Source organism: Chiloscyllium plagiosum, unplaced genomic scaffold (assembly GCF_037043375.1).
Source record: "Chiloscyllium plagiosum isolate Xiang-an unplaced genomic scaffold, Cpla_swu_hap1 HiC_scaffold_16, whole genome shotgun sequence".
Classification (NCBI taxonomy): domain Eukaryota; kingdom Metazoa; phylum Chordata; class Chondrichthyes; order Orectolobiformes; family Hemiscylliidae; genus Chiloscyllium; species Chiloscyllium plagiosum.
In genome coordinates this window covers 64,885,093-64,912,869 of record NW_028270154.1, presented here as the reverse complement: position 1 = coordinate 64,912,869, position 27,777 = coordinate 64,885,093, and the positions used below count along the sequence as shown (strand labels likewise).

The following is a 27,777-nucleotide window of genomic DNA, read 5'->3' as shown; positions in this document are numbered from 1 at the left end:
TGATTAGATTAGATTACATTACAGGTGTGGAAACAGGCCCTTCGGCCCAACAAGTCCACACCGACCCGCCGAAGCGAAACCCACCCATACCCCTACATTTACCCCTTACCTAACACTACGGGCAATTTAGCATGGCCAATTCACCTGACCCTGCACATCTTTTGGACTGTGGGAGGAAACCGGAGCACCCAGAGGAAACCCACGCAGATACGGGGAGAACGTGCAAACTCCACACAGTCAGTCGCCTGAGGCGGGAATTGAACCCGGGTCTCAGGCGCTGTGAGGCAGCAGTGCTAACCACTGTGCCACCATGCCGCCCACTATTTCCTCAGCATCCATCTCTTTCCTTGGAAATCTCTTTGGAATGCTGTAAATGGAGGTTTAGCTCAGATGGCTGGACAGCTGGTTTTCAATGCTGAGTGACATTGTATTAGTTATCCCAAATGGGTTTTCAACAATATTGACTTTGATTACATGATTGCCATTACGTTAACTTTTAATTATGGTTGATTTTTTTGTTTATTGAATTCAAATTTTACTACGTGCCATGGTGGGATTTGAACAAATGGCCCAAGAACATTAGCCTACTAGTACAAAGACATTACCTCTACACCATTGCTTTCCCAGTACTACCACTAGAATATTTATTTTGCCCGGGGACAATAAAGATAAGTACCAATTCTGCCCTAAACATTATGGATATTGGTGTCCTGAAATAAGTCAAGCTATTTTTCTGAGGTTAGTGAATTACAACTGGTAAGTCAGTGATGACAGAATTGTCAGTTAAAAATGTTGACTGAAGGAACAAGATGGAAAATTGAGACATAGAATTATGGGAACATTGAATGCTCTGTCACAAGAATGGTTAAGGCAGAAAACATTGCATAATTTCACAGAAAATGTATAAATGTTGTCAACAATGGCAGATACAGGCCTACTGGAAAGGAAAAAAAGGTCAATTGGATTAGTTTTGGATAGCTCCAGCAAAGAAGCAGCATACGCAATGGACAAAAGGGTCTTCCTTTTAAATTACAAACCACACTGAACAAGTGTGTTGTTCCTCTACTGCCACTACTCCACAGTCACAGCATGAAATAAAAAAAACTTTTACACTTACCAAGATGACCTGTTAAATACCTTATCTGTGTTAGGTTTTAAACAAGGCCCATCAACTCGGTTTATTAATAAACACATAATTGCGTTTATTATCAAAATCAACTTATTCAATGAAGATGCAATAATTGGTTAACATACGCGCAGTTACAGAAGTACAAAGATGTATCCCTATAAATATCCCCACAACACATGCAAACACACTCACTCTTTGTCTTCAGGAAAAGAGAAATAAAAGATTTCTCTGCAGAAAATGGCTTTCTGAAAAACACTTTGGCCAATGGTTTATTCTTGAAGGCAAAAGGATAAAGTGTAAAAATATTCTAGAGTTTGCTCCTCTGATATTCTGATGCATGTAATCAAGGTATGGTTCTCTCTGCGTCTTGAAGCCACTGCTTGCTCAGGAGATACAATCCAGAACTGTTCTTTCAATCACACTTTCTTAAGAACAAACAGGCTTCACCCTGAACTGACATAGATGATTTTCATCTTTGTGATGGGAAAAATGCATTCTTCTGACTCAGCTTATTTTTAGCAGATATCCCTCTAACTTGGTTCTTTGCAAGCTTTCCTTTGACTGAACCAGATGAAACAAGAGTCTCTCTAAGCCAGTCACTGGTTCAATAACCAGTGACGTGATTTCTACAATGCCTTGTTAAAGAAATCCCGAGCATCCACAATTGACTTTCTACAACTTCTTTAATAGAATCCGCTTCAGCTATGTCCACAAATCTTGAAATAAATTCCTTTTCCCCAATCCTTTAAAAATTAAGCCCTCCAAGCAACTTTAAATGTCGTGTTTTTGTAACACTTCATATATTATGCTTTGGTGCCTGTGTGTGAGCACACACATACAGTAGTTGTATTTTGTTCCATTTAGTGCAAAACATTTTCTTGATTTATTCAAAAACATTACACAAAAACAGAATAGATTGGTCGGACTTTACTATGAAACCAGGATAGTTACCACGTGGGTTTAGTTTGCAGGCAAATACAGACTGCAAAATCGAGAAGCTGTTGGATCAGGCCATGAATAAATTTAGATATTTTTATCCTTCTTACATTATCTAGTCGATTCTTCCGAGCTTGGCGCAACACAATTAAATGTCCTACCTGTGCTTTGCATTATTAAGACCAATATTTTTGCAAGCTGGCCAAAACTGTTCAGTCTAATTTCACATCAATATGATTTTGCCTTCATTTTGATGTGCTGGTTGAGACCTCAAAGGAAAGCATAGTCTGTTTTGGCATTTTTGACATGTGCTCTTCTGCACAGGTAATATTCCGTTGGAAAAGGAATCGTATGGGGATCTGGTGTGCTTTGTTCACTGACATTTTAGGATCAAATGCAGAATTCTAATAGAGCATCTGAATTCAAGCAAAAATAAGAAGGATATTCCACAGCGCCCCTTTGATAATAACCTGCAGTATTCCATCCTCATTTGTTGCTACAGCAATTTGTAAATTTGTCTTTGAAAATTGAAAACAAGAAAACCCATTTCTGTTCAGCTTCTTTTCTGTCTAACTTTTTTGCAGTTTAGGTTATCAGGTCACGTCCTGCTACAATCTTTTATTTCACATGCCATAGATAAAACTACTGTGGTTGTGTTCACAAAAGAAGGTACAAAATAGCAAAAAGTGATCAACAAATATAGAGAGAAATCACAAAAACAAGTTAAGATGTCAAACGATAAAGGCCTTCAGCTATAATTGGCAGTTGCTGCTGAGATAGCTGGCATATTTGGGACTGTCAGCTCTGTTTCTGATATACAGCAGTTCGTGTGAGTATTCAATCTTCCAATTATTTCCTTAAGTCTCTCTTTATCCTGATCTCCAACAAGTGAGGAGCTCAGGGACATCTTTGTCAAGAAGATCTCATCATTTCACCACTTTCTCCTTGTCTAAACCTAATCCCCCCATCACGATCAACTTATGTTCCATAGAATCGTGGATACCGTACAGCTCAGAAGGGAGCGATTTAGCCCATCTTGTCCATACCAATCCAAAGATACCCAGTTGCGCTTTCTAATCTCATCTTCCTGCAGCTTACAGCACTAAAGGTGCAGATTCCAGTACAGAGCCTCCACCACAAACTCAGGCAGTGAATTCCAGACTCCCACCATCTTCTGCATAAAAGATTTTTTTCCTCACGTCCCCTCTAATCCTTCTGTACCTTAGCTTGAATCAATGATCCCTGGTTTTCAAACTCTCTTCCAAGGGAAACAAGTTCCTCCTGTCTAGTGTATCTCTTAATATATCTCAATCATGTCACCTTTCTCCGTTCCAACGAAAACAACCCCAAACTCTCCGATTTCTCCTTGTAGCTACAATTCTCCAGCCCTGGCAACATCCTGTTAAACGTTCACTGCACTCTTTCCAGAGAAATTAGATCCTTCTAATTTCCTTCTAATCAGAACTGCATACAGAACTCCAGTTGTGGCCTTCACCAGTGTCTTATACAGTTTCATCATTATATCCCAACCTTTGTAATCTGCACCTCTACCAATGAATTATGGCATTCTATATGCCTTTTTCCCAACCTTATCTACCTGCACTGCTACTTTTAGGGACATGTGCACTTACACACCAAGATTTCTCTCTTCATCTTCCCCTCTGAGTATGTTCTCATTTATTGTGTATTCGCTTTTTCTGTTTGATTTTTCCAAATACATTACCTCACACGCATCAGAGTTAAACACCATCCGATTACAACAATTTGGCCACCACTGAAGTAAGACTAATGGGCCTATAATTATTTGGCATTTCCTTTGTACCCTTTTTAAATAAGAGAATCACATTCCCTCCTCTCTATATCTTCCATCTTCCCTGATGTTCTCTTAGTATTGCCTTCTTCATGACCTCCACTTTCTGCTTCCCGAACTTCACTCTTCCTGGACAGCCATTACCTTTCTGGCCCATGTGTTAATTTACATCTTGTTGGCACTGGAACAGACCTCGCACAAATATGGAATTTTCCCCACCTGGAGGTGGCAAGAATAGGAAATGATTTATCCTGGATAGAATTTTAACCCCTTCTCAACAACTCTGTAATTGAGTGCAAGGTGAGAAGATGCAGTGGCAACTATCTCAATTTGCCAGCAATTAAAGGCCTGTGACAGGAAGCCTTTAGGATCCAGCAGCTACCAACTTCTGATGTTTTGGTTTGCCAAGAGCTGCCAGCCAATCAATGTCAATGTGATCGGATGATCTACTTGCTTATGTGCTGCCTGTAAAGCTCTAAATGAGCTAGTAAGTGAGAAATAAGCAAGTGAAGGTGGTGTATGAGCTTCTATCTAACATGTTCACGCTACACTTTGATAAAGAGTTAAAATCCCAACCTCGATGTTGTAGAAACAGAGAAAATACGTGCAGGGGGAGGCCAGTCAGCCCATTGAGCCTGAACTGCCATTCAGTATGACTATGATTAGTTCCAACTCCCACTTCTTCTCCATACCCTTGATCCCTTTAGCCACAAGGGCCACGTCCAGATCCCTCTTGAATGTATCTAATGAACTGGCTCCAACAACTTCCTGTGGGAGAGAATTCCACAGGTTCACAACTCTGAGTGAAGAATGTTTTCCTCATCTCAGTCCTGACTGGCTTACCCCTTATTCTCAAACTGTGACCTCTAGTTCTGGACTTCCCCAACATCGAGAACATTACAATAGAACATAACAGTGCAGTACAGGCCCTTCAGCCCTCGATGTTGTGCTGCCCTGTGAAACTAATGTTGCGAAGCCCATCTAACCTACACTATTCCATTCTCGTCCATATGCCTACCCAATGACTGCTTAAATGCCTGCAGAGTTGGCGAGTTTACAACTGTTGCAGGCAGTGCATTTCATGCCCCTACTACTCTGAGTAAAGAAACTACCTCTGACATCTGTACGATATCTATCACTCCTCAATTTGAAGCCATGCCCCCTCATGCTAGCCGTCACCATCCTTGGAAAAAGGCTCTCACTGTCCACCAGATCTAACCTCTGCTTATTTTGTACATGTCAATTAAGTCTCCTTTCAACCTTCTTCTCTCTAATGAAAACAGCCTCAAGTCTCTCAACCTTTCCTCGTAAGACTTTCCTTCCATACCAGGGAATGTTCTAGTAAATCTCCTCTGAACCCTTTCCAAAGCTTCCACATCATTCCTATAATGTGGTGACCAGAACTGCATGCAATACGCCAAGTGTGGCTGCACCAGAGTTTTGTACAGCTGCAGCATGATCTCATGGTTCTGAAACTCGATCCCTCTACTAATAAATGCTAACATACTGTATGCCTTCTTAACAACCTATCAACTTGGGTGGCAATTTTCAGGGATCTATATACATGGACACCAAGATCTCTCTGCTCATCTGCACTACCAAGAATCTTACTATTAACCCAGTACTCTGCACTCCTGTTACTCCTTCCAAAGTGAATCACCTCACACTTTTCTGCATTAAACTCCATTTGACACCTCTCAGTCCAGCTCTGCAATGTATCTATGTCCCTCTGTAACCTACAACATCCTTCGGCACTATCCGCAACTGTACTGACCTTAGTGTCATCTGCAAATTTACTAACACATCCTTCTACACCCTCATCCAGGTCAATTTTTAAAATTGACAAACAGCAGTGGCCCCCAAACAGATCCCTGCGGGATACCCCTAGTAACATTCTTCCCACATTTAGCCAGTCCAGTCCCATCAGGATTTTATATGTTTCCCCCTCATTCTTTTAAATTCCAGTGATTACAAGCCCATTCGATCTAGTTTTTCTTCATATGTCAGAGTCAAAAGTGTGACGCTGGAAAAGCACAGCAGGTCAGGCAGCATCAAGGAGCAGGAGAGTCAACATTTTGGGCATCATGATAAGCCTGATAAATGGCTTATACTTGAAACATCAACTCTCCTGCTCCTCGGGTGCTGTCTGACCTGCTGTGCTTTTCCAACGTCACACTTTTGATTCTGATCATCAATATCTGCAGTCCACACTTTCTCCTTTCTTCATATGTCAGCCTTGCCATCCCAGGAATCAACCTGGTGAACCTTTGCTGGACTTCTTCATGGCAAAAATATCCTTCCTCAGACTAGTAGATCAAAACTACACACAATGCTCAAGGTGTAGTCTCAACAAGGCTCTGTACAGCTGCAGCAAGACATCTCTAACCCTATGTCTAGATTAGAGTGGTGCTGGAAAAGCACAGCAGCTCAGGCAGCATCCGAGTAGCAGGAAAAACCTTCATCAGGAATAGAGGCAGGGTGCCTGCAGAATGGAAAGATAAATGAGAGGGGGGGTGGGAGTGGGGAGAAAGTAGCAGAGAGTACAATTGGTGAATGGGAGTGGGGATGGTGCCCCCATTCACCTATTGTACTCTATGCTACTTTCTCCCCACCCCCACCCCCTTTCTTTATCTCTCCACCCTGCAGGTTCCCTGTCTCTATTCCTGATGAAGGGCTTTTGCCCGAAACGTTGATTTTCCTGCTCCTCGGATGCTGCCTGACCTGCTGTGCTTTTCCAGCACCACTCTAATCTAGATTCTGGTTTCCAGCATCTGCAGTCCTTGTTTTTACCTATCTCTAACCCTATACTTACTCTCTCTTTGAAGACCAGCATGCCATTAGCTTTCCTCACTGCCTGTTGCATCTGCGTGCCAACCTTCAGCAACTGCTCCGCGGTGAGGGGAGGCAGTGGACTACTGGTATTATCACTAGACTGTTAATCTAGAGACCCAGGTAATGTTCTGGTGTCCCATGGCAGATGGTATAATTTGAATTTGAAGAACTCGAAGTAAGAGCCTAATGATGACCATGAGTTGATTGTTGGAAAAACCCATCTGGTTCACTAATGTCCTTTAGGGAAGGAAACAGCCATCCTTACCTGGTCTGGCCTGTATGTGACTCAAGGCCCACAGTGATGTGGTTGAGTCTTAACTACCCTCTGGGCAATTAAGGATGGGCAATAAATGCTGACCTAGCTTGTGATGCCCTCATCCTGGAAATGAATAATAATTTTAAAAATGACACCCAGGTTTCGTTGCACCTCACATTTTCCTAAACTGTGATCATTTGGATCACAGTTTATTCTAAATTAATCTGTCTTCCTGTTTTTGCTATCAAAGTGAACAATGTTGCATTTGCCAAGTATTTGCCCACTCAGCCAGCCTGTCCAAGTCACTCTGCAACCTCTTAACACCCTGCTCACTGCACTGCCACCCAGCTTAATGTCATCTGCAGATTTGGAGATATTGCATTCTATTTCTTAGTTCAAATCATTAAGGTGCATTGTGAACAGCTGGGGCCCCATCACTGAACCCTGTAGTACTCATCACTGCCTGCCACTATGAAAAGGTTTAATACAACACGCTGCTTCATGTCTGCCAACCAGTTCTTCATCAATGTCAATACGTTACTTCCAATACCATAAGCTTTAATTTTGCTTACTAATACTGTACTTGACCCTATAAGGAGTTTCATATCATGTATTTTATTCCAGCACCAAATCAACTACTTCCACCTCCATAGCAATAACTAACTCTATTCAAACCTTAACTCATCTGCTGCAAAGGCCATCATACATGGTTTCATCACTTCTCGACTTGAGTATTCCAAATCACCCCTGACTGATTTCCTATTATTCACCCTCTGTAAACTTGAGCTCATCATTATCCTAATTTAGATCAAGACACAGTCACCCAACACTGGTTGATCTACAATGGTTCCTGGTCCAGCAATACATTAATTTTAAAACTATCAAAATGTTCTTATAACAGTTACAGAGTCTTAGAGTTGTATAGTACAGAAATAGACCCTTCAATCCAGCTCATCCATGCCAACCAGATATTCTAAATTAATCGAGTCCAGATCTCTTGCAACACTTCCTCTGGAAGTTCATTCCATGCAGGCAACACGCTCTATATGTAAAAGTTGCACCTCAGGTACTTTTTATATATTTCCCCTTTGATCCAAAACTTATGCCCTCCAGTGTTGGACACCCTAACCCGGGGGAAAAGACATGGTTATTTACCTATCCATGCCCTCGTGATATATCAGTCTCTATTTGGTCACTCCTCACATTTCATCTGGCATGGTTAGTTTGCTCAGCCTCCCTGCTATTACATTCATGTCTACCGAGTGTCCAAGAGCCTCGTAATTCATAGAGGCATCCAGCTGTACAGCACGGAAACAGACACTTCAGTCCAATTCATCCATGCCAACTAGATATCCTAAATTAATCTAGTCCCATTTGCCAGCATTTGGCCCATATCCCTCTAAAGCCTTCCTACTCATATACCCATCCAGATGCCTCTTAAATGTTGCAATTGGAAGCTCATTCCATACACACACTACCCTCTGCATGAAAACGTTGCCCCTTAGGTCTCTTTTATATCTTTCCCCTCTCACCCTAAATCTATGCCCTCTAGTTCTTGACTCCCCGACCGGAAAAGACTTTGCCGATTTATCCTATCCATGCCCATCATAATTTTGTAATGGTGCCATCAAACTATCCTCTGTAAATCTGCCCTCTACAAGGTCACCCCTCAGCCTCCGACACTCCAGAAAAACATCCCTAGCCTGTTCAGCCTCTCCCTGTAGCTCAAATCCTCCAACCCTGGCAACCCTGTGGTAAATCTTTTCTGAACCCCTACAAGTTTCATAACATCTTTGCAATAGGAAGGAGACCAAAATTGCATGCAATATTCCAACAGTAGCCTAACCAATGTCCTGTACAGCCGCAACATGACCTCCCAATTCCTGTACTCAGTACTCTGACTAATAAAAGAAAGCATATCAAACACCTTCTTCACTATCCTATCTACCGCGATTCCACCTTCAAGAAGCTATGAACCTGCACTCCAAGGTCTCTTTGTTCAGCAACGCTCCCTAGGACCTTACCATTAAGTGTATAAGTCCTGCTAAGATTTGCTTTCCCAAAATGCAGCACCTTGCATTTATCTGAATTAAACTCCATCTGCCACTTCTCAGCCCATTGACCCATCTGATCAAGATCCCGTTGTACTCTGAGGTAACCCTCTTTGCTGACCACTACACCTCCAATTTTGGTGTCATTTGCAAACATACTCCCATGGGGAACTTTATCAAATGCCTTACTGAAGTCCATACAGATCACATCTACCGCTCTGCCCTCATCAATCCTCCTTGTTACTTCTTCAAAAAACTCAATCAAGTTTGTGAGACATGATTTCCCACACACAAAGCCATATTGACTACCCCTAATCGGTCCTTGCCTTTCCAAATACACGTACAACCTGTCCCTCAGGATTCCCTCCAACAACTTGCCCACCATCGACGTCAGGCTCACTGGTCTACAGTTCCCTGGCTTGTCCTTACCTCCCTTCTTAAACAGTGGCACCACGTCTGCCAACCTCCAGTGAAGAAGGGCTGAAGATTCCTGAAGAAGGGCTCATGCCCGAAACGTCGATTCTCCTGTTCCTTGGATGCTGCCTGACCTGCTGCGCTTTTCCAGCAACACATTTTCAGCTCTGATCTCCAGCATCTGCAGTCCTCACTTTCTCCTCTGATCTTTGAGGGGCCCTATTCTCTCCCTAGTTACCCTTTTGTCTTTAATGTATTTGTAAAAACTCTTTGGATTCTCCTTAATTCTATTTGCCAAAGCTATCTCATGTCCCCTTTTTGCCCTCCTGATTTCCCTCTTAAGTATACTCCTACTGCCTTTATACACCTTTAAGGATTCACTCGATCTATCCTGTCTATACTTACATATGCTTCCTTCTTTTTCTTAACCAAACCCTCAATTTCTTCAGTCATCCAGGATTCCCTATACCTACCAGCCTTTCCTTTCACCCCAATGGGAATATACTTTTTTTGGATTCTCGTTATCTCATTTCTGAAGGCTTCCCACTTTCCAGCTGTCCCTTTACCTGCGAACATCTGCCCCCAATCAGCTTTCAAAAATTCTTGCCTAATACCGTCAAAATTGGCCTTTCTCCAATTTAGAACTTCAACTTTTATAATGAAGGAATATAGAACTTTGGGGGCAATTGGCCCACCAGCTTAACAAGCCTATGCCCCACTGAAGATTTTTAAGTATATTGCATTATCGTTTCAAAAGGAGAAAATTCTTTGCATGTCTAGATTTGTAATTTACACTAATATATACCTTGCATGGTCAAATTCAACCCAAGAATTCAAGTAGTTTTGTAGTTTTCCTTTCAGCTCCATCTACTGGTATCTAAGAAAAATAGAATGAACTGCCTCTTAAGCAAATGATGCTTCTGAGCTTTCAACTAACTATGGAGCAACCAAAGCAGTTTCCTGCAAAAGTTTTTGTTGGTCAAATTCTGTATTTTTCTCCAGGTTTCTCTCCACTCCACACCACCCCTCCCCCATTCTCATACCTACTTTTGTTGATATACAATCCTTACTGCATCCAAGTGGTCAATTTTCATGTTTGAGGTGACAGGTTATTTAACATTGGAAGACATATTATTCCTGAACTATCATTGTAGCACATATGACACCAACAGCAATGTGTAACTGAAACTGAGATTAATGTCCTCCCTCCATTTCCATAAACACAGCCAATCTCTCTTTACACAGCAGGAGCAGTTTATTGGCATTCCCTATTGAAATTAGCACTGCTCCTAAATACTCCAGCACATCAACATGTTTCCACACAATACCTGTGAGAATTCAACTGGAGAAACAACAAGGTCCAGGAGAAGATCAAAACAAAAAGAGAGAAATGAGGATGTGATCCAGCAAAAACTAAAGGGAGGAATGCAGACATGAACTGGGAGCAAGGACAGATTACTAATGGAAATTGAGGGAGGGGAGGGAAAGAAGAATGTTGCAAGTAGTGGGAAAAAAGAGTGATAGCAGTTGGCTTATGTGGTCAGATTTTGGTTTAATTTGATCATTCTTATACTCAATTTTCTGTAATAACTGACAATATCAAGGAAACCATTTTGATATTATTACATGGCTAAAGGAACCATTTTGTATTCTCCATTTATCACATGTATAAATCAAATTATTGTACTAAGATAAGAAGCAGACATGAAACTAATGTTGTTATAAATAATGGGCCTTCATTCAGTTATAATTAATAAATTAATAACCCTATTAAGAAGACTGGGTTTTAATTTAAAGTTTGTTGAGTTCATTTATTGTATGCCTCTGTGTTTATTTGAGGAAATGTCGTTTCAGGTAAATTCTTATAGCAATTAAACCTCGTTGGAACCGTGATAAAGGTCCCTAGAAAAGGCAAATCATGACCTTGGAGAGCTTGGCCTAATGGTTAAGAAACCATGCTTTACATCAAGAAAACAATTCGGAATTTACTGCCTGGAAACCTGTAATTACTTTTCTTTAAGACAAAAACCATTCGCCAATGACTTGGGATCACAGTGGCTGCGCATTAGCATCAGTGTACCCTCCACATTCCACCCTCACTAAAATGGAGGCAATTTCTGTTCACAAAGCCATATTAAGAATCAATATCTTTCAGTAGTACATCTGCTACATCATTCAGATACAAAGCCAAACACCCACGTACTAAACCAGGATGTAGATAAACCATTAGACATGATCACTTTGATATTGAGGCTCTGGCTCTGCAAAGAATGTGCTTAGGCAGAATCTCATCATATAACCAAGGTAACTGGAATGTATTTGCTATAAGCATACTTGAATCATTGCTGAAAATGTGTTGCTGGAAAAGCGCAGCAGGTCAGGCAGCATCCAGAGAACAGGAGAATCGACGATTTGGGCATAAGCCCTTCTTCAGGAATGCCTTCCTATTTGAATCATTGGTCAACTAGAGAAAGATGGTCATGTGACAAACCAACTAGCCATTTGCGAGTTTAAATGCCCGCTTTCCCTATAGATAAGGGCATGCAAAAGAGATACTGCACAAATAAGAAAGCCATTGTGTGTTTATCGCCCCAGACAATTGTAAGGTTTGAACCTTATCTGCTGATTTTGATTATCCAGATGCCACGGATTTTTAAAAGTACTCAACACAGCAGCTGTTATCTCCAGAAGAACAGATAAATCATCCATCATTCAATGCCAAAAGAAGCAAGACTGCCAAATTCAGTCTAAAGCCACTCAAGTCACCAACCTTCAAGAGCTACATTTCCCAATAAGTTTATTGGACTCTGAATTGCTCAGGCTATTAACTCACTCTGTAATTGATTTGTGTGACTGAAGTTGAACATTGAGCTTTTTCTAATTTTACTTTAACTGGATCAAGTACAATGAAATATTTTAAATTTCAAAAATATCTGATAATTTTATACTATATTCTCAAAACACATAGAACATTAAACAGTTACTGAATCAGTATTTATTTCCTTTTCAAAAATGCCTGTTGTGGTCAAACAAGGGATGGGAAAAGACTGGAGCCATTCAATCTCTCTTCACCTGATTGTAAAATAATGAATAGATGTGGAGGTGTCAATGTTGGACTGAGGTGGACAATATTAAAAATCACACAACACCAGGTTATAGTCCAACAGGTTTATTTGGAAGTATAAACTTTTGGAGCATTGCTCCTTCGTCAGGTAGTTATGGAGCAGGATCATAGCAAAAGATCATAGTGTCATACAACAGATGCATAAATTGACAAAACCTAGATTGCTGTTAAGTCTTTCATCCTTTAGAATGGGTTGCAGGTTTTGATTCATTCACTGTAAATCCCAGAACTTCTTTCAAGTCACATTCCTGAGATAATTTAAGGTTTTATATTAAAAAAAGGTGAGATCTCAGCTCAGACAATGCATTAAAGGTGTGAGGTTAGAGGCTGTATGTATTCAAATCTTGAGTCAGACTGGTTATATTTCCAAAGTAGGAATTTAGAAAATGTTACATGGATTGACTGCCTACAGATTGTGTGCTTTTTGAACAAAGTAGAATGTATCTACAAATACAAATTCACCACATAGACTTAAATGCGAGTGTGCATGCACGTGAGGGATTCCCTAAAGTTTCTTTTCAACACAAGCAATGAAGATTCCAAAAGCAAGAACCATATATCTATTTCTGCAAATAGGATTGTGTCCAAGACATTGAATCTTGGAACAGTTTTGCTTTTACAGACTGATGAAGTCTCCTTGAACAAATCTTTTAAACTTTACCATGTTAAGTCATTTAAATATAGAAGTAAATCAGAGTCATAGAGTCATACAGATGTACAGCATGGAAACAGACCCTTCGGTCCAACCCGTCCATGCCGACATATATACCAACCCAATCTAGTCCCACCTGGCAGCACCTGGCCCAAATCCCTCCAAACCCTTCCTATACATATACCCATCCAAATGCCTCTTAAATGTTGCAATTGTACCAACCTCCACCACTTCCTCTGGCAGCTCATTCCATACACGTACCACCCTCTGTGTGAAATCGTTGCCCCATAGGTCTCTTTTATATCTTTCCCCTCTCACCCTAAATCTATGCCCTCTAGTTCTGGACTCACCAACCCTAGAGAAAAGACTTTGCCCGTTTACCTATCCATGCCCCTTATACTTTTGTAAACCTCTAGAAGGTCACCCCTCAGCCTCCGATGCTCCAGGGAAAACAGCCCCAGCCTGGTCAGCCTCTCCCATTGCTCAAATCCTCCAACCCTGGCAATATCCATATAAGTCTTTTCTGAAGTTTCACAACATCTTTCCAATAGGAAGGAGACCAGAATTGCACGCAATATTCCAACAGTGCCCTAACCAATGTCCTGTACAGCCACAACATGACCTTGAACTCATTACTCTGACCAATAATGGAAAGCATACCAAACGCCTTCTTCACTATCCTATCTACCTGTGACTCCACTTTCAAGGAGCTATGAACCTGCACTTCAAGGTCAGCAACACTCCCTAGGACCTTACCATAAAGTATATAAGTCCTGCGAAGATTTGCTTTCCCAAAATGCAGCACCTCATATTTATCTGAATTAAACTCCATGTGCCACTTCTCAGCCCATTGGCCCATCTGGTCAAGATCCTGTTGTAATCTAAGGTAACCCTCTTCATTGACCACTACACTTCCAATTTTGGGGTCATCTGCAAACTTAGTAACTATACCTCTTATGCTCGCATCCAAATAATTTATGAAGTCACTTAAAATGCTGGTAAATTGGAATGGCTGAAATGAACTAAATTACAAATAACAAAACTGAGTTTAATCAGATTATAAAGGAGAGATGAGAGATGGTGACGAGTAAAAAAAGAGGGAGCAATAGGTGCTAGCTTGAAATGGTAGGGGAGGAGTAAAGAAAGAATACATTTGCAGATACAGACTACTAGATAGAAATATCTCATCGTTGATACGAAATATCCCTCAGTGCTACACAGGCATTAAATTATTCTGAGTTCAATCACTTTTTTTGATAAAGTAGCAGCTGTTGCACACAGAATTAGGTCATAACTAGTTTCTTTTCAGCTATAATTTTTGAAGTAAGAATACTGGAAGAATTCATTGCTCATCATCAAACTTTTGCCTTGGGATTTTTACCATTCACTTACATAGGACAGCATGTCCAACAAACCGTTTAAGCCTTGTCTATGTGCTGCAAATTCCTTCCACACCTTCGGAGTCCCTTTTTTGCCTGTTTGTGGATGGCTTCTCTTTCTCTGAGCAGTTTATACAACAATTGTTGCTGCAAATCTACAAGCAGAGATATTCGGCAACAATGCATCCAAACGTTACAGTAAAATTTATTAACATTTCCAGATGTTCATAAGATCACACCATTGGGTATTAGACAGCAAAAGGATTTGGCCACCCGTCAGCATTATTTTAAAATTAGAGCTGGACCATTTCGGAGTGAAATGAGCAAGCAACTGTTGTCTCACATAAAACATTAATGGAAATATAGAAATTTCTTCCACAAAAGGATGAGACTGTGTGTGTCAACGTAATTCTTTTAAAAGTGGGTTGATAAACTACTGTTAGGCAAGAGTACCAATGAATATGGAACAAAGATGTCTAAATGTCAAAGACTATGACTGTGGATGATTGACTTGAATAGACAATAAGCCTGAATGAGCTAATGGATTAGTTTTGTTTATATGCAGAATATGTATAAGTAATAAATGTATAAGGTCAAGGTAACAGTTTGCTTTTAAATTCTTATGCCTCACTAGGGCAGCATACTGGAAATCAAGCTCCACTACACCTGAAATCATCACAAAAGTTTAAGATTTTAAAAATACACAGAATTCCTCAATTTATTTGTCTTCTACAACCAGACTGACAGAAAATGCAAACCAAGTTCCTGTACTTAACTAAAAATATTACTTCGACAATTAAGACAGCATCTTCCAAATCAACGACTACTTCCATTTAGAAGGACAAAGGCAGTTAACACATGGGAAAACCACGACCTGCGAGTTCCCCTTCAAGCCACTCGACGTCTTGCCTTGGAAAAATATAATTGTTCCTTCACTGTCAAAATTCTGGAATTTCCCCCCGTACAGCATTGTGGTTCAACACACAGCCAGGTGGACTGCAGCGGTTGAAGAAAGCAGCTCACTATCCCTTTATCGTGGACAACTAGGGACAGGTAATCAATGCTGGCCATTGAGTGTTGCTCACATCCCACAAATGAATTTTTTAAAAAAATGTAAAACATGAATAGTTGTGGTCCCAACACTGACCCTTCCAGATCTCCACTAGTTGCCATCCTGAAAAGGTCTCCTTCATCTCCATTCTCTGCTTTCTGCCAGTCAGCCAATCTCCTATCCACGTCATTAACATGCCCCTAACTCCATGGGCGCTTGCCTTATTTAGCAGCCTCCTGCGTTGCCCCAAATCATGGACCTTTTGGAAATCCAAGTAGATCACATCCATCATTTTTCTTTTGTCTAACTTGTTCGTTACCTCCTCAAGGAATTCTAAAAGATTAATCATGTATGACCTCCCCCTGACTCAGTCCTATTTTACTATGCACTTTCAAGCACTGCACAATCTAATCCTTAATAATGGATTCTAAAATCTTACCAATGACCAAGGTCAGGCTAACCCATCTTAATTCCCTGTCTTCTGCCTCCTTCCTTTCCTAAACAGGTGTGTTACATTAGTCATTTTCCAGTACTCTGGTACCCTTCCTGACCCCAGTGATTCCTGAAAGATTACCCTCATTGTTCAGACATTTGAGTATAGGAGTTGGGATGTCATGTTGAGGCTGTTCAGGACATTGTTGAGTCCATTTCTAGAATACTGTGTGCAGTTCTGGCCACCTTGTTATAGGAAAAATATTATTCAACTGGAGTGGGTTCATAAAAAAAAATTACCAGGATGTTGCTGGGAGTGAACAGTTTATGTTATAAAAGTAGATAGGATAGACTCGAACTTATTTTTCACTGGAGCCTATGAAGTTGAGGGGTGACCTTATAGAGCTTTATAAAATCATGAAGGGCATAGATAAGTTGAACTCCCCCTAATATGGGGGAGTTCAAAACTAAGGGACATATTTTTGGATGAGAGGAGAAAAGAGTTAAAAATGACATGGGGGCAATATTTTTATACAGTGGTTCATGCATAAAAGTACCATAGAAAATGGTGAGTATAGGTACAATTACAACTTTAAATGACATTGGATAAGTACCCAAATAGGAAAGGTTTAGAAGGATATTTGGAAGGCCAAACATAGGCAAGTGGGACTAGTTTAGTTTAGGAACATGGTCAGCCTGGATTAGTTGGACCAAAGGATCTTTTTCAATGCTGTATAATTCTATGACTCTGTGACTCAAGTATTTCAACTGAAGTTTCAAAGAAGAGTCATACTGGACTTGAAATGTTAACTCTGTTCCTCTCTCCACAGATGCTCAGGACCTGCTGAATTGTTTCAGGATTCCCTGTATTTGTTTCAGATTTCTAATAATCACATTATTTTGGTTTAATTATATTATTAGAGGGATTATTGGAGATGGAATTAAATGACACCCAAATAGTCTTATTTACTTCCTAGTATTTGATTCAAGGAAAAAATTGAGTCTTTGAGTAGACTATATGTTTGTGCAAACCAAAGAAACCAAAAAAAGATGAATTACTTAATATGGGCACTATATTTCCATTAAAGAATTAACCTTAATTTTACTTCAGCAACTGGTTGAATCATTTCTTCTCTGTGAAACATCAGTGCAGCAAGAATGAGGACTGCAGATGCTGGAGATTAGAGCATTCAGCAAGAATGAGGCAAGTTCTCAACATCAAGGAGGACTGCAGATGCTGGAGATTAGAGCATTCAGCAAGAATGAGGCGAGTTCTCAACATCAAGGACGTCAGTCTTGCAGAAATCCCTGTCTTTACAATGATTGGAGCTATAAAAGTAAACTTATTGTTATATCAAAGTAATAAACAAGGAAATTAATATGCAGCACTGAGTCAATGGCCTCATCAACAGAAGAAATACACTTTTATTGCTCTGGGGCTCTTGTTTTCTCGTGCACTGACCTCAGGAAACTGTTGGTGTGGTCTATGCAAGAATATCATGCAACCTATTTGCAATTTCTAGTCATTTATGTCTATTTATTTCTTAGCTCATGTGTACAAAGATCTGATCTAAAAGGATGAATGATCTTTCCTTTCTTTCTTGAGATGTATATGAATCAGAAGGGTTTAGAGGGATATGGGCCAAATACTGGGAAATCGAACTATATCAGATTGGGATGTCTGGTTGGCACAGATGAGTTGGACCAAAGGGTTTGTTTCCTTGTTGTATAACTCTATGTTGGTAAGGTGGCAGGCTCAACATTTGTTACCTATCACAGAATGCCTTTGAACTGATTGGATTGCTTGGTCCACCTGACTGTGGATCTTGAGTCATATGTAGGCTAGGCCGTTTAGAATGATCAATTTCCTTCCTTTCGTTAGTGAACTAGATGGGTTTTTATGCATACCGTTACTGTTCCACCAGCTACTGTTGTATGCTAGTGTAAAGGTCTGAAAGGGTTACTACTTTAATACAACCCATACTGATTATGTCAGGCAAATAGGTTGGTAGGTAGTTTGGTAAAATATAGGATCTTAAAGGAGTAGAATATATCATTAGGGTCTTCCTCATTGCTTCAATAATGATGTTACAGTAACTTGTGCAAAATTGCTATCATGCAATAAACGGAATCTTGTTTCAGACAAGTGTCTTTATTTGTCTACCTAGTGATTTTCCTGTACCATACCAGACTGACCAGAGCTCGTAGGTCTCTACCCTGAAAGAGTATTGAAGCTGCAAATCTATTGAGAACTCACACATGATGAGGGTTCATTTTACAGCACCTACCAGGGTGGGATTTGAACCACAGAGCATGAACCTGGACCTCTGGATTAATAACAGAGAGTGGGGTGCTGGAAAAGCACAGCAGGTCAGTCAGCATCCAAGGAGCAGGAGAACTGATGTTTCTGGCATAAACCCTTCTAATGAAGGGTTTATGCCTGAAACGTTTATTCTCTTGCTCCTCGGATACTGCCTGACCTGCTGTGCTTTTCCAGCACCACACTCTCGACTCTGAGCTTCAGCATTTGTACTTTCTCCTCTGGATTAATAGTCAGTTGCATTTCCTCAAGGATCCTGAGAGGAATGCTTATGATGTCAAAGGAACTAAGGGTTAGGGCACATGATATAACCAGAAAGCTGAATTACTATGAAGAATGTTCCTGTTTAGATCCTAGACTTACTGCAAATTATCAAGGTATTGTTCAAATAAGGCATTCTTTGGTCCAGTGAAGACTCACTAATTAGAATGGTCTAAAAAGCTGAATCGCTGAGAAGGCATCTAAACATTTCAAAATGTAAAAAACTCAACTATTTTCAGCCTTTGCAGGATAAAATCTCTCTAAACTATGCAATAGGTCATTGGTTCATGTTTGACTCATTCCAGACCTATTACAATGATTTTCTCTCATCCATTCAATCACCCAATCTCTCTCAAAGGCTTTCTCATTCTTCTTCTTAGAAATGCATTCAATGGACATTACTTAGAATTCTATCATTCTTCTTCAGTTCTCTGCCCAAAGGCAGGGCTGATCCCTAGTATTATGATCGCCACCATGGGTATGATGCAAAGACAGGTCCCACGCCCACTGCAGCTGGAAAAGGGTTAGGGTTTATACTGCATGCTAGTGAGCATAGGGATGAGGCTAAAGTTGAGTTTTGAAAAACCCCACGTTTGTGGAGACTAAAGCATGAGAAGATTAATGAAGAATGTGTTGGAAAGGGGCGGAAGTAAAGAAAAACAAAATGGAGCAAGAAAAAGAATGTAAAAGCAATAGTTAGTTGTTAGGGTGAGGAATGAAGTAAGTGGCCAGGGACCTGTCGGAGCTCTAAAAACCAGGGTACCCAGGAGTGGCATGAGAAAAACCCTTATGGAACAGAGTCTTGGGAGTCTTAAGTCCAAAATCATTTCTTTCTTCACAAGCATGCTAGATTTTCACCTCATATTAATCCAAAAAGCTAACCATACATATTTAAACATTCCTGGACAAAAATTAAAAATTGGAAATTTCCATACATTGAGCCAGGTTTCTGAGATCTTTCGAAGCTCAGCAAGTTTGTGCATTGTAATTGGTCAGACAGATCAATGCATCACAGACCTACTTACCAGCTTACAATAGCGAGTGACATTGCAAGGTGATCTTAGATAGTGCAGTGTTTGGAATGCTGTTGTAGGTCTTGGGGATGTCTCCACACTGTGGAAGGGAATAATTTAAAAAAATCAAAATTCTTGCACTTACCTGTTGTCTAAAATATAGAATTACCTTTGAAGTGTGTGTTTGCAAGTGAGTAGACAATAAGCAAGGACATGGCTTAATGATGAACACTGGAGATAAGATGCTGGAGAATTACTCTTATCAATTGACCTTCACCTCAAGAAGTTCAGATATGGAAAGGTAATGTGTAGCTGAGCTAGGTTGGCCAAGGGCTTCCAGGTTTGACACTTGCTCTCTAGCAAGTTCACTGACCTCAGTCTGACATGCTTGAAGGAATGCCCTAATGAATCAAGGAGACTAAATATCAACTTATTTTTTCTGCTGTTGATTACCATCCAAAGTTATAAAAGATATCCATAATTTTGGCAAGAAATCAGGGCAGGCCTTGAATACATACAGAAATTGCATTAAATGGCTCCCTCTGTTGTCCATGCTGTTAGCTTTCTTGAGTTTAGAGAATGAGTGACTCATGTTTTGAGTGTTTTGCTTCACAAGAGTTCTGATGAAGGGCCATACCCAAGTGTTAATTTTTTTCTGCCTATCCTTTAGTGGGATGGACCTGCTGTGCACTTACAACATTTTCTTCTTTCGTTCTTTCAAAGATCAAGGAGCTCATGTTTGGTGCAGTCGGCATCAAGGACAATGACATCTAGGTCAATGACATTTTCAGTACATTATACATTTTATGACAAATATCATGTAATTGACTCATAATGCTGCCCACAGGAATATAAAAATATGGTTAATAAATCATTAGGGTGTGACTGTTCCATATGTATAAATGTCAGGCTGCCTGGTCACTATATTCACTGGCTTCCTATTTTCAAACTCCCTTTGTGCCTGATTCCAGCTAGATTATCATGGCTTTCAGTGGCAAGTATGAAGTTGCAAGTCAAGAAAACTATGAAGAGTTTATGAAGGTCCTCAGTAAGTTACACTAATTAACGGTATCAGTTTAACTCAAATAATTGTTTGATAAAAGATACTGTTAGTTGTTCAACATGTTAATTTTACAAAGGATGGTCCCAAAATGTTCATTGAATCAGACATCTCTGTAAAGTGCCTTAGGATGTAACTTTAAAAACAGCTTTGTAACAGGGCATATATGCACGAATGTGAATGATGATTGGATGTTAACAGTTTTTTTTACTGGATGTGACAATGAATAAGGGATCTTGTGTAGTAAACATGGTACTGGAACAAAAGTGTGACCCAGAGGTTGCTAGGGAGTGTTTTTTTCTTTAAAATCCTCTTATGTAGTTTTAAGTTCTTCGGTTGGAAAGTGACAAGATTAATTCATCACTCGTTTTGTTACATATCACTGTCATTTCACTTGTGTTCTCAGATCAGCTTCACTTTTTGATTCAACAGAACAATTTCATTTTGGCAGAGACTGTAGCTAAAATCTACAGAATGAAGGTATTAGGCATTTACATTTTCAGAATCAGACAAACTTGAGGTTTTACTATGATTAGTCATTGGGATAAAACCTTGTCTCAGACATCTCCTTCACAGGAGGTGAAGCCTAAAGATTTCCTGCCTTTCCTCAGACCTGACATTATAGGAAATAGCCTTGTGTTTTTTATCCATACTGCCTCCAGAAGGTAAATCCTTCCATTGTTTCTTGTGATTAAAACAAGGATACTGCACCCAAAATGCAGTCTGACAAGAACTCAGCACAATTTGATCATAGCTCCCTCATAATTCTACTGTTTCAGATACTATGGTTCAACAGTGTATTAGTTTTGTGTTGGCTGCATCTCTGCATTGGTTACAGATTTTCAGTCAATTAAGGCTTCCAGATCTTCTTTGTGGGTTAATCTTCAACCATTTCAACACCATTCTTATAGTAGAATTTGTCACTCATCACTCCACCTTATATGCAGCATCTTGCACTTAACTGAAATAAGATTCATTTATTATTTGGACCTCCCATGCTGCTCCACTCAGTTGCAAATATAGCTAATTTGCATTGAGCTTCTGAATTCAGTTTTCTACAGTGTAAATCAGAGTGAGTGTTAAACCTGAAGACATCAGAGGCGATACGTTTCCTCTCCCAGACATTCCTCATCTAAGTGATATCCATGATTTTGAGTTGCCAGTGTTGGACTGGGGTGTACAAAGTTAAAAATTACATGCCACGTTATAGTCCAACAGGTTTAATTGGAAGCACTAGCTTCAGTTGACAGCCACCTGATGAAGGGGCGGCGCTCTGAAAGCTAGTGCTTCCAATTAAACCTGTTGGATTATAACCTGGTGTTGTGTGAGCTATATCCATTGTTTTCTTAACAAGAATTCTCCCCCTTTTCTTGATCCTTGCATTATGCCAAGTGTTTGTTCATTTGTTACAAAACAGAAGACACAATCTGAATTAAGATACAGAACAACAGCTTAGAAGTATTGGGTATTTGAACAATTCAAAGGAGCAACAGTATTTTGTAATAGGAAAAGACATGGTTAGATATGAAAAAGCTGGAGGTCAGCACAAACTTGATGATTATTATTTACTCCCAGAGTATTCTGCTGATGTCATTGAAAAGGGAAGGAATGCCAAGGTCATTACAGAAGTGACCCAAAATGGAAATAATTTTACCTGGGCCCAAATTTATCCTGGAGGTAAAATCATGAAGAACGCATTTGTGATAGGTCAGGAATCAGAGATGGAAACTATGGATGGCAAGAAATTCAAGGTGAGATTCGAAAATGTGATATACAGGTAACATTAAGCCGGTTTCATTAATTACACACTCAGATAATATGAGCAAACAAAGCATTGAGAAACAATCTTTTTAAAAGTTATGATCACACCTAACATCAACCACCTGGGATACATAGGCTCAAGTGTTTGGGTTTCTAACATCCTCTGCTTGAATCCCTTGTTAATAAATCATATATTTGTAAGTTTATAATGAATAAGCTGACCTGAAATGTTGAGCAGGAGGAGGAGAAACTAAAATCTGGCCCCAGTCCAAGGGGAGCTCCTCTTGATAACCTGCATGCTTTATTATCACATGAGGTTGTAATGAGCACTGCTGCAATCAAATATAATGGATCCACCCTGTCTTGGCTCATTCATTTGGATATGGTAGCAGAGGCTGTGGACAGTACCACTATAACAACAACTCAATACAACTCACCAGTCTACAGGAAGACAAAATCGACATAAAAGCAGCACTTTGGATCTAATATTCATTGTTTGAGGGCTGCAGTGTGACATTTGCCCCGGATTGTTGCAAGATGGATTGTTTTCTTCACTGCTGCCTTGGAATGCATTTTTCTAACTTTGTAGCAAACAGTTTTGTACCTCTCATCTTAAGACAGCATTTTTGTGTGGTTTGAATTTTTGCAGCTCATGGCTTGAGCACACAGTTTAGTTTGTCTAAATAAACCAAGGTGGTGTCAATTTGTTTTAAGATTAAATGTCAAAATCACAAATGTTTGGCTTAACGCTAAATCCAGTGTTTTTGTAATTCAGGCAACAGTCAAAATGGAAGGGAATAAGATAGTTTGTGATTTTCCAAACTATCACCATACTTCAGAGATCGAAGGAGGAAATCTTGTTGAGGTCAGTGACTTTTCAATTACAAAGTAAACTCAATATAGCACCTGAAAACTGAAAACTGAAAACTGATCATTTCCTGAATTTTTTCTTTTTTTTTTGACAGACCTCTACCTGCGGTGGTATCACTTACAAGAGAATTAGCAAGAAGATCGCCTAAGACAGTAAACTCCAATTAAATTCCAGAGGAGTAACTTTCTTTTTTGTAATAAAGGCATGAATTTATGTCCTATTGATGTTTTTCTTTCTTAACTGTACAATGTAGTTTAATTAAATACCATACGGCCAATTTATAGTTCCGCTCAGCAGTTTGCACTTTCTGCAGTTCTTTCCCAATTCCTGAGTATGATCACTGTTCCACTCACACAAGCTAATGGCACAAAGGGTGTCATCCCAGAACAGTTGTAACTTGCTGAATACTATTTGCTGGACCCTGTGAGGTAGACTCCAAAATCCTCTTCGGGACCCCTTTGTAACTTATAATGATGATTTACAGTGGGTTTTCTATTCTCACATTTTGTTGAGGGGGTGATTAAAGAGGAGTAAATGGTGTTGCTCCTCTGACAATATATCTTAATCTCTGAGTGACTTCAAAATGCCTTATGTTGGGCATGCGGGCACTCTTTAAAAATCTTAGATGTCTCCATCTGAAACCCTTTTCCTTGCATTGTACAGAATACCTTTAGCTTTTTCAAAGTGCCCTTAGTTAAAAGTTCAAGATATATGCATAGTCTAGTCAATTTTATAAATTAATATTTGGATTACACCACAAATTGGTGTTTCAGAAACTTTTTTTTTTAACATATACACTTAAGTTGCAAATTGTGAAAGGCATCTATTAAATCTCAACTGAAGTATCATGTTGAGTGTGGCATCGTATTATAGGAAAGATGAGAATGCATTGGAAAGAGTACAGAAGTGATTTCCAAGAATGGTTCCAGGAATGAGAAACTTTAGTTACGAACATAAATTGAAGAGGTTGGGGCTATTCTTTTTGGAGACAAGGCTGAGAAAACATTAAATTGAGGTTTCTAAAATCATTAATGGACTAGATAGAGTAAATAAGGAGAAGATGTTTCCAGCCAAAAAATAAAAAAAGAACAAGACGACATAGATTTAAAGTGATGCACACGTGAGGTGAGTAATACACACAATGAGTAGATGGGCTATGGAATGCACTAACTGAAAATGTGGTGGATACAGATTCAACTGAAGCATTCAAGAGGTATTGAATTATTGGATAGAAATGGAGTACAGGCATATAGATAAAAGGAAGGATATTGATACTAAGTAATAGTACTAATGCAGGCATGATGAGCCCAATTACCTTATTTACCAAGATGAAGAATGGGAAAAATTTGTGGCTGTGAGAGCTGATCCTATTTTGAGGTGTTTTCAGTACTGGACCTGATTTTCTCAAATTCTAAGAGCAGTAATTACTGTTTTATAAGCTGTTACACTCTTTTGTATCTTTGAGGGGAATGATCAAAGCAATGGCACTTTAAAAAGGAGGAAGGGAAACAAAGGCAGTGACGACATGGGAAGTGATCCAAACAGAGAAAGAGACTGACACTGCTGTCTGACCCAGCAGTGAATCTACACATCTGCTGCCTATGCTATGTAGTTTCAAGTATCTCTGGGCATTGGAGCACATTCTAAGAAAAATAAACAAACAACAAAATTCTCTGGCCTTGAAGAAAAATCTGCATATTGGAACTCTCAGCGGGGAACAGTTAAGTGGTTAGTTTTGAAGCATAACCTTGTTTTTATAAATCTACAGTAGTGAGTAGTGTGGGTTCATTTTGAATGTATGGCTTTTATTGAGATGTCTCTTGATTAAGCTTTAAAAATATAAAATCATAGGTACTAAGCTAGTGTTTTTATAGCAATAAGACTGTGCTATTTTCTGGGTCTGAAGATTGTTAAGGTACAAAGATAACCTTTTGTACAGTGGTGGGTTTCTCCGACTGGATAGGGAGGGTTTCTATGTTACGGATGATTATGTCTGCAGGAAGTGTGTTTGGTTACAAATTCTGTTGGATTGCATGGATTGGTTGGAGTGGCATTGAGAGACAATAAGGAATTTACAGGAGCAAAGGGGAGTGATGGATGGTAGTTGCAGGGAGGGAGATAAAGATACAGTCAGGTAGATGGGTGACCTCCAGAAAAAGGGAGGGAGGCAGGTAGTGAAGGAGTCCCCTGTGATTATTGTTGTCATCTCAAATATACTTTTTTGGAAAACAAAGTGGGTGATGGACTCTCAGGGGAATGTAGCACTGACAGTCATGTTTCAGGTACTGAGATGAATAGAAAGGCGGGCAAGAGAGGAGAGGGGAGTGGGGTTTTGGATTAGGGATAATAGTGTGTTTGTACTTCAGGAGGATATTCCTGGGAATATATCCAGGGAGGTTATTTGGGTGAAACTGAGAAATTAGAAAGGAATGATAACCTTATTAGGATTGTACTATAGACACTCCAATAGTCAGCTGGAAATTGAGAAACAAATTTGTAAGGTGATCTCAGTTAACTGTAAAATTAATAGGTAGTTACAGTAGGGGATTTTAACTAACCAAACATAGACTGCACTGTGAAAGTGTTAGTGGCTTGGATGAAGAGGAATTTAAGTGTGTACAAGAAATTTTCGTATGAAGTATGTGGATGCACCTACCAGAGGTGGTGTGAAACCTGTCCGACTCTTGGGAAATAAAGCAGGGGCAGGTGACTGAGGTGTCAACGGGGGATCGTTTTGGGACCAGTGATAATTCATGGTGATGGAAAAGGATAGACCTGATCTAAAAATTGAAGTTCTAAATTGGATTCGGCCAATTTTGATGGTATTAGACAAGAACTTTCAAAAATTGATTGGGGCAGATGTTCACAGGTAAAGGGACAGCTGGAAAATGGGAAGCCCTCAAAAATGAGTGAGGGAGTCCAGAGACAGTATGTTCCTGTTACGGTGAAGGTCAAGGCTGGTAGGTGTAGGGAATGCTGGATGACTAAAGAAATTGAGGGTTTGGTTAAGAATAAGAAGAAAACATGTCAAGTATAGACCACAGAGATCAAGTTAATCCCTAAGAGAGTATAAAGGCAGTAGCAGCATAGTTGAGGGAAATTAGGAGAGCAAAATGGGGACATGAGATAGCTCTGGTAATGATGTTAAAGCACATTCTTAGAGGCATGACATTTTAACCAGAATTCCATAAATACACACATCGATTTAGATCCTATCTACCTTTGCTTGAAAAAGAACCAGAAATGACATCACCCACTTTAAGAAACCAAGACCTATAAATAGAGAGGCAGGACGTACCTCCAGCGCTTCACCGGAGACTCTCACTGATGATGTTACCTAGTAGGGTGACAAAACATCTGAAAACAAACCTTCAAACTCAGCGAGCTAACTTACTATAATAAATCTGAGCTACAAATCTTCTCAAAAATTGCTAAGGGTTAAGGAGAATTCATAGGGATTCTACAAATACATTAAGGACATAAGGGTAACTAGGGAAGAGAACAAGGCTCCTTAAAGATCAGCAAGGCCGCCAATGTGTGGAACCGCAGGTGGAGGGGGGAGGGAGATATTAAACAAGTATTTTGCATTAGTGTTTGCTGTGGAGAAGGATATGGAAGATTGGGAAATAAATGGCAACATCTTGAAAAATGCCCATATTACAGAGGAAGAGATGCTGAATGTCCTAAAACACAAAAACATGGATAAATCCCTGGGACCTGATCAGGTGGACTCAAGAACTCTATGGGCAGCTAGGGAGTGATTGCTGGGCGGAGAAAGTGAGGGCTGCAGATCAGAGCTGAAAATGTGTTTCTGGAAAAGCGCAGCAGGTCAGGCAGCATCCAAGGAACAGGAGAATCGACATTTCGGGCATAAGCCCTTCTTCAGGAATCGCCCCATAATGAGATATTTGTATCAGCGATAGACAACAGGTGAAGTGTCATAAAACTGGAGGTTGCCTAACGTTTTGCCACTATTAAAAAAGGTTGTAAGGAAAAGCCAGGTAATTATAGACCCGTGGGCCTGACATCAGTGATGGGCAACTTGTTAGATGGGATCCTGAGGGACAGGATTGACATGTATTTGCAAAGGCAAGGATTGATTGGGGATAGGCAACGTGGCTTTGGGCGTGGGAAATTGTGTCTCACTAACCTAATTGAGTTTTTTGAAGTAACGAAGAGGTTTGATGAGGGCAGAGCGGCAAATGTGATCTATATGGACATCAGTAAGGTTCCTTGTCGACATGGTAGACTGGTTAGCAAAGTTAGATCACACATATTAGATGGAGAACTCACTATTTGGATACAGAACTGATTTGAAGGTAGAATGATGCAAAGATGCTGGTGTTGGACTAGGATGGACAAAGTTGAAAATCACACAACACCAGATTACAGTCCAACAGGTTTATTTGGAAGTACTAGCTTTCA

The 27,777-nt window shown here is 39.9% G+C and overlaps 2 protein-coding genes across 6 annotated transcripts in view; one reads left to right on the top strand and one right to left on the bottom strand.

The window, feature by feature from the left end:
• Positions 1 to 27,777, bottom strand: part of ccnjl (cyclin J-like) — a 270,390-nt gene that overhangs the window by 156,670 nt on the left and 85,943 nt on the right. Inside the window, exon 6 of one of the 5 annotated variants that reach the window (XM_087995451.1) lies at positions 19,662 to 19,760. The exons of the other annotated variants lie outside the window; for them this stretch is intronic. Within the exon in view, the coding sequence (XP_087851577.1) occupies positions 19,677 to 19,760 (84 nt within the window). The 3' untranslated portion in view covers positions 19,662 to 19,676. Of the gene's footprint in view, positions 1 to 19,661; positions 19,761 to 27,777 lie in introns of those variants that run through there. 5 annotated transcript variants of the gene reach the window in all.
• Positions 20,570 to 23,572, top strand: LOC122556756 (gastrotropin). The gene is made up of 4 exons (XM_043703872.2): positions 20,570 to 20,708; positions 22,296 to 22,471; positions 23,257 to 23,346; positions 23,447 to 23,572. Exons 1-4 carry the CDS (start codon positions 20,642 to 20,644, stop codon positions 23,498 to 23,500), a joined length of 387 nt encoding a protein of 128 aa, XP_043559807.1. The 5' UTR covers positions 20,570 to 20,641; the 3' UTR covers positions 23,501 to 23,572.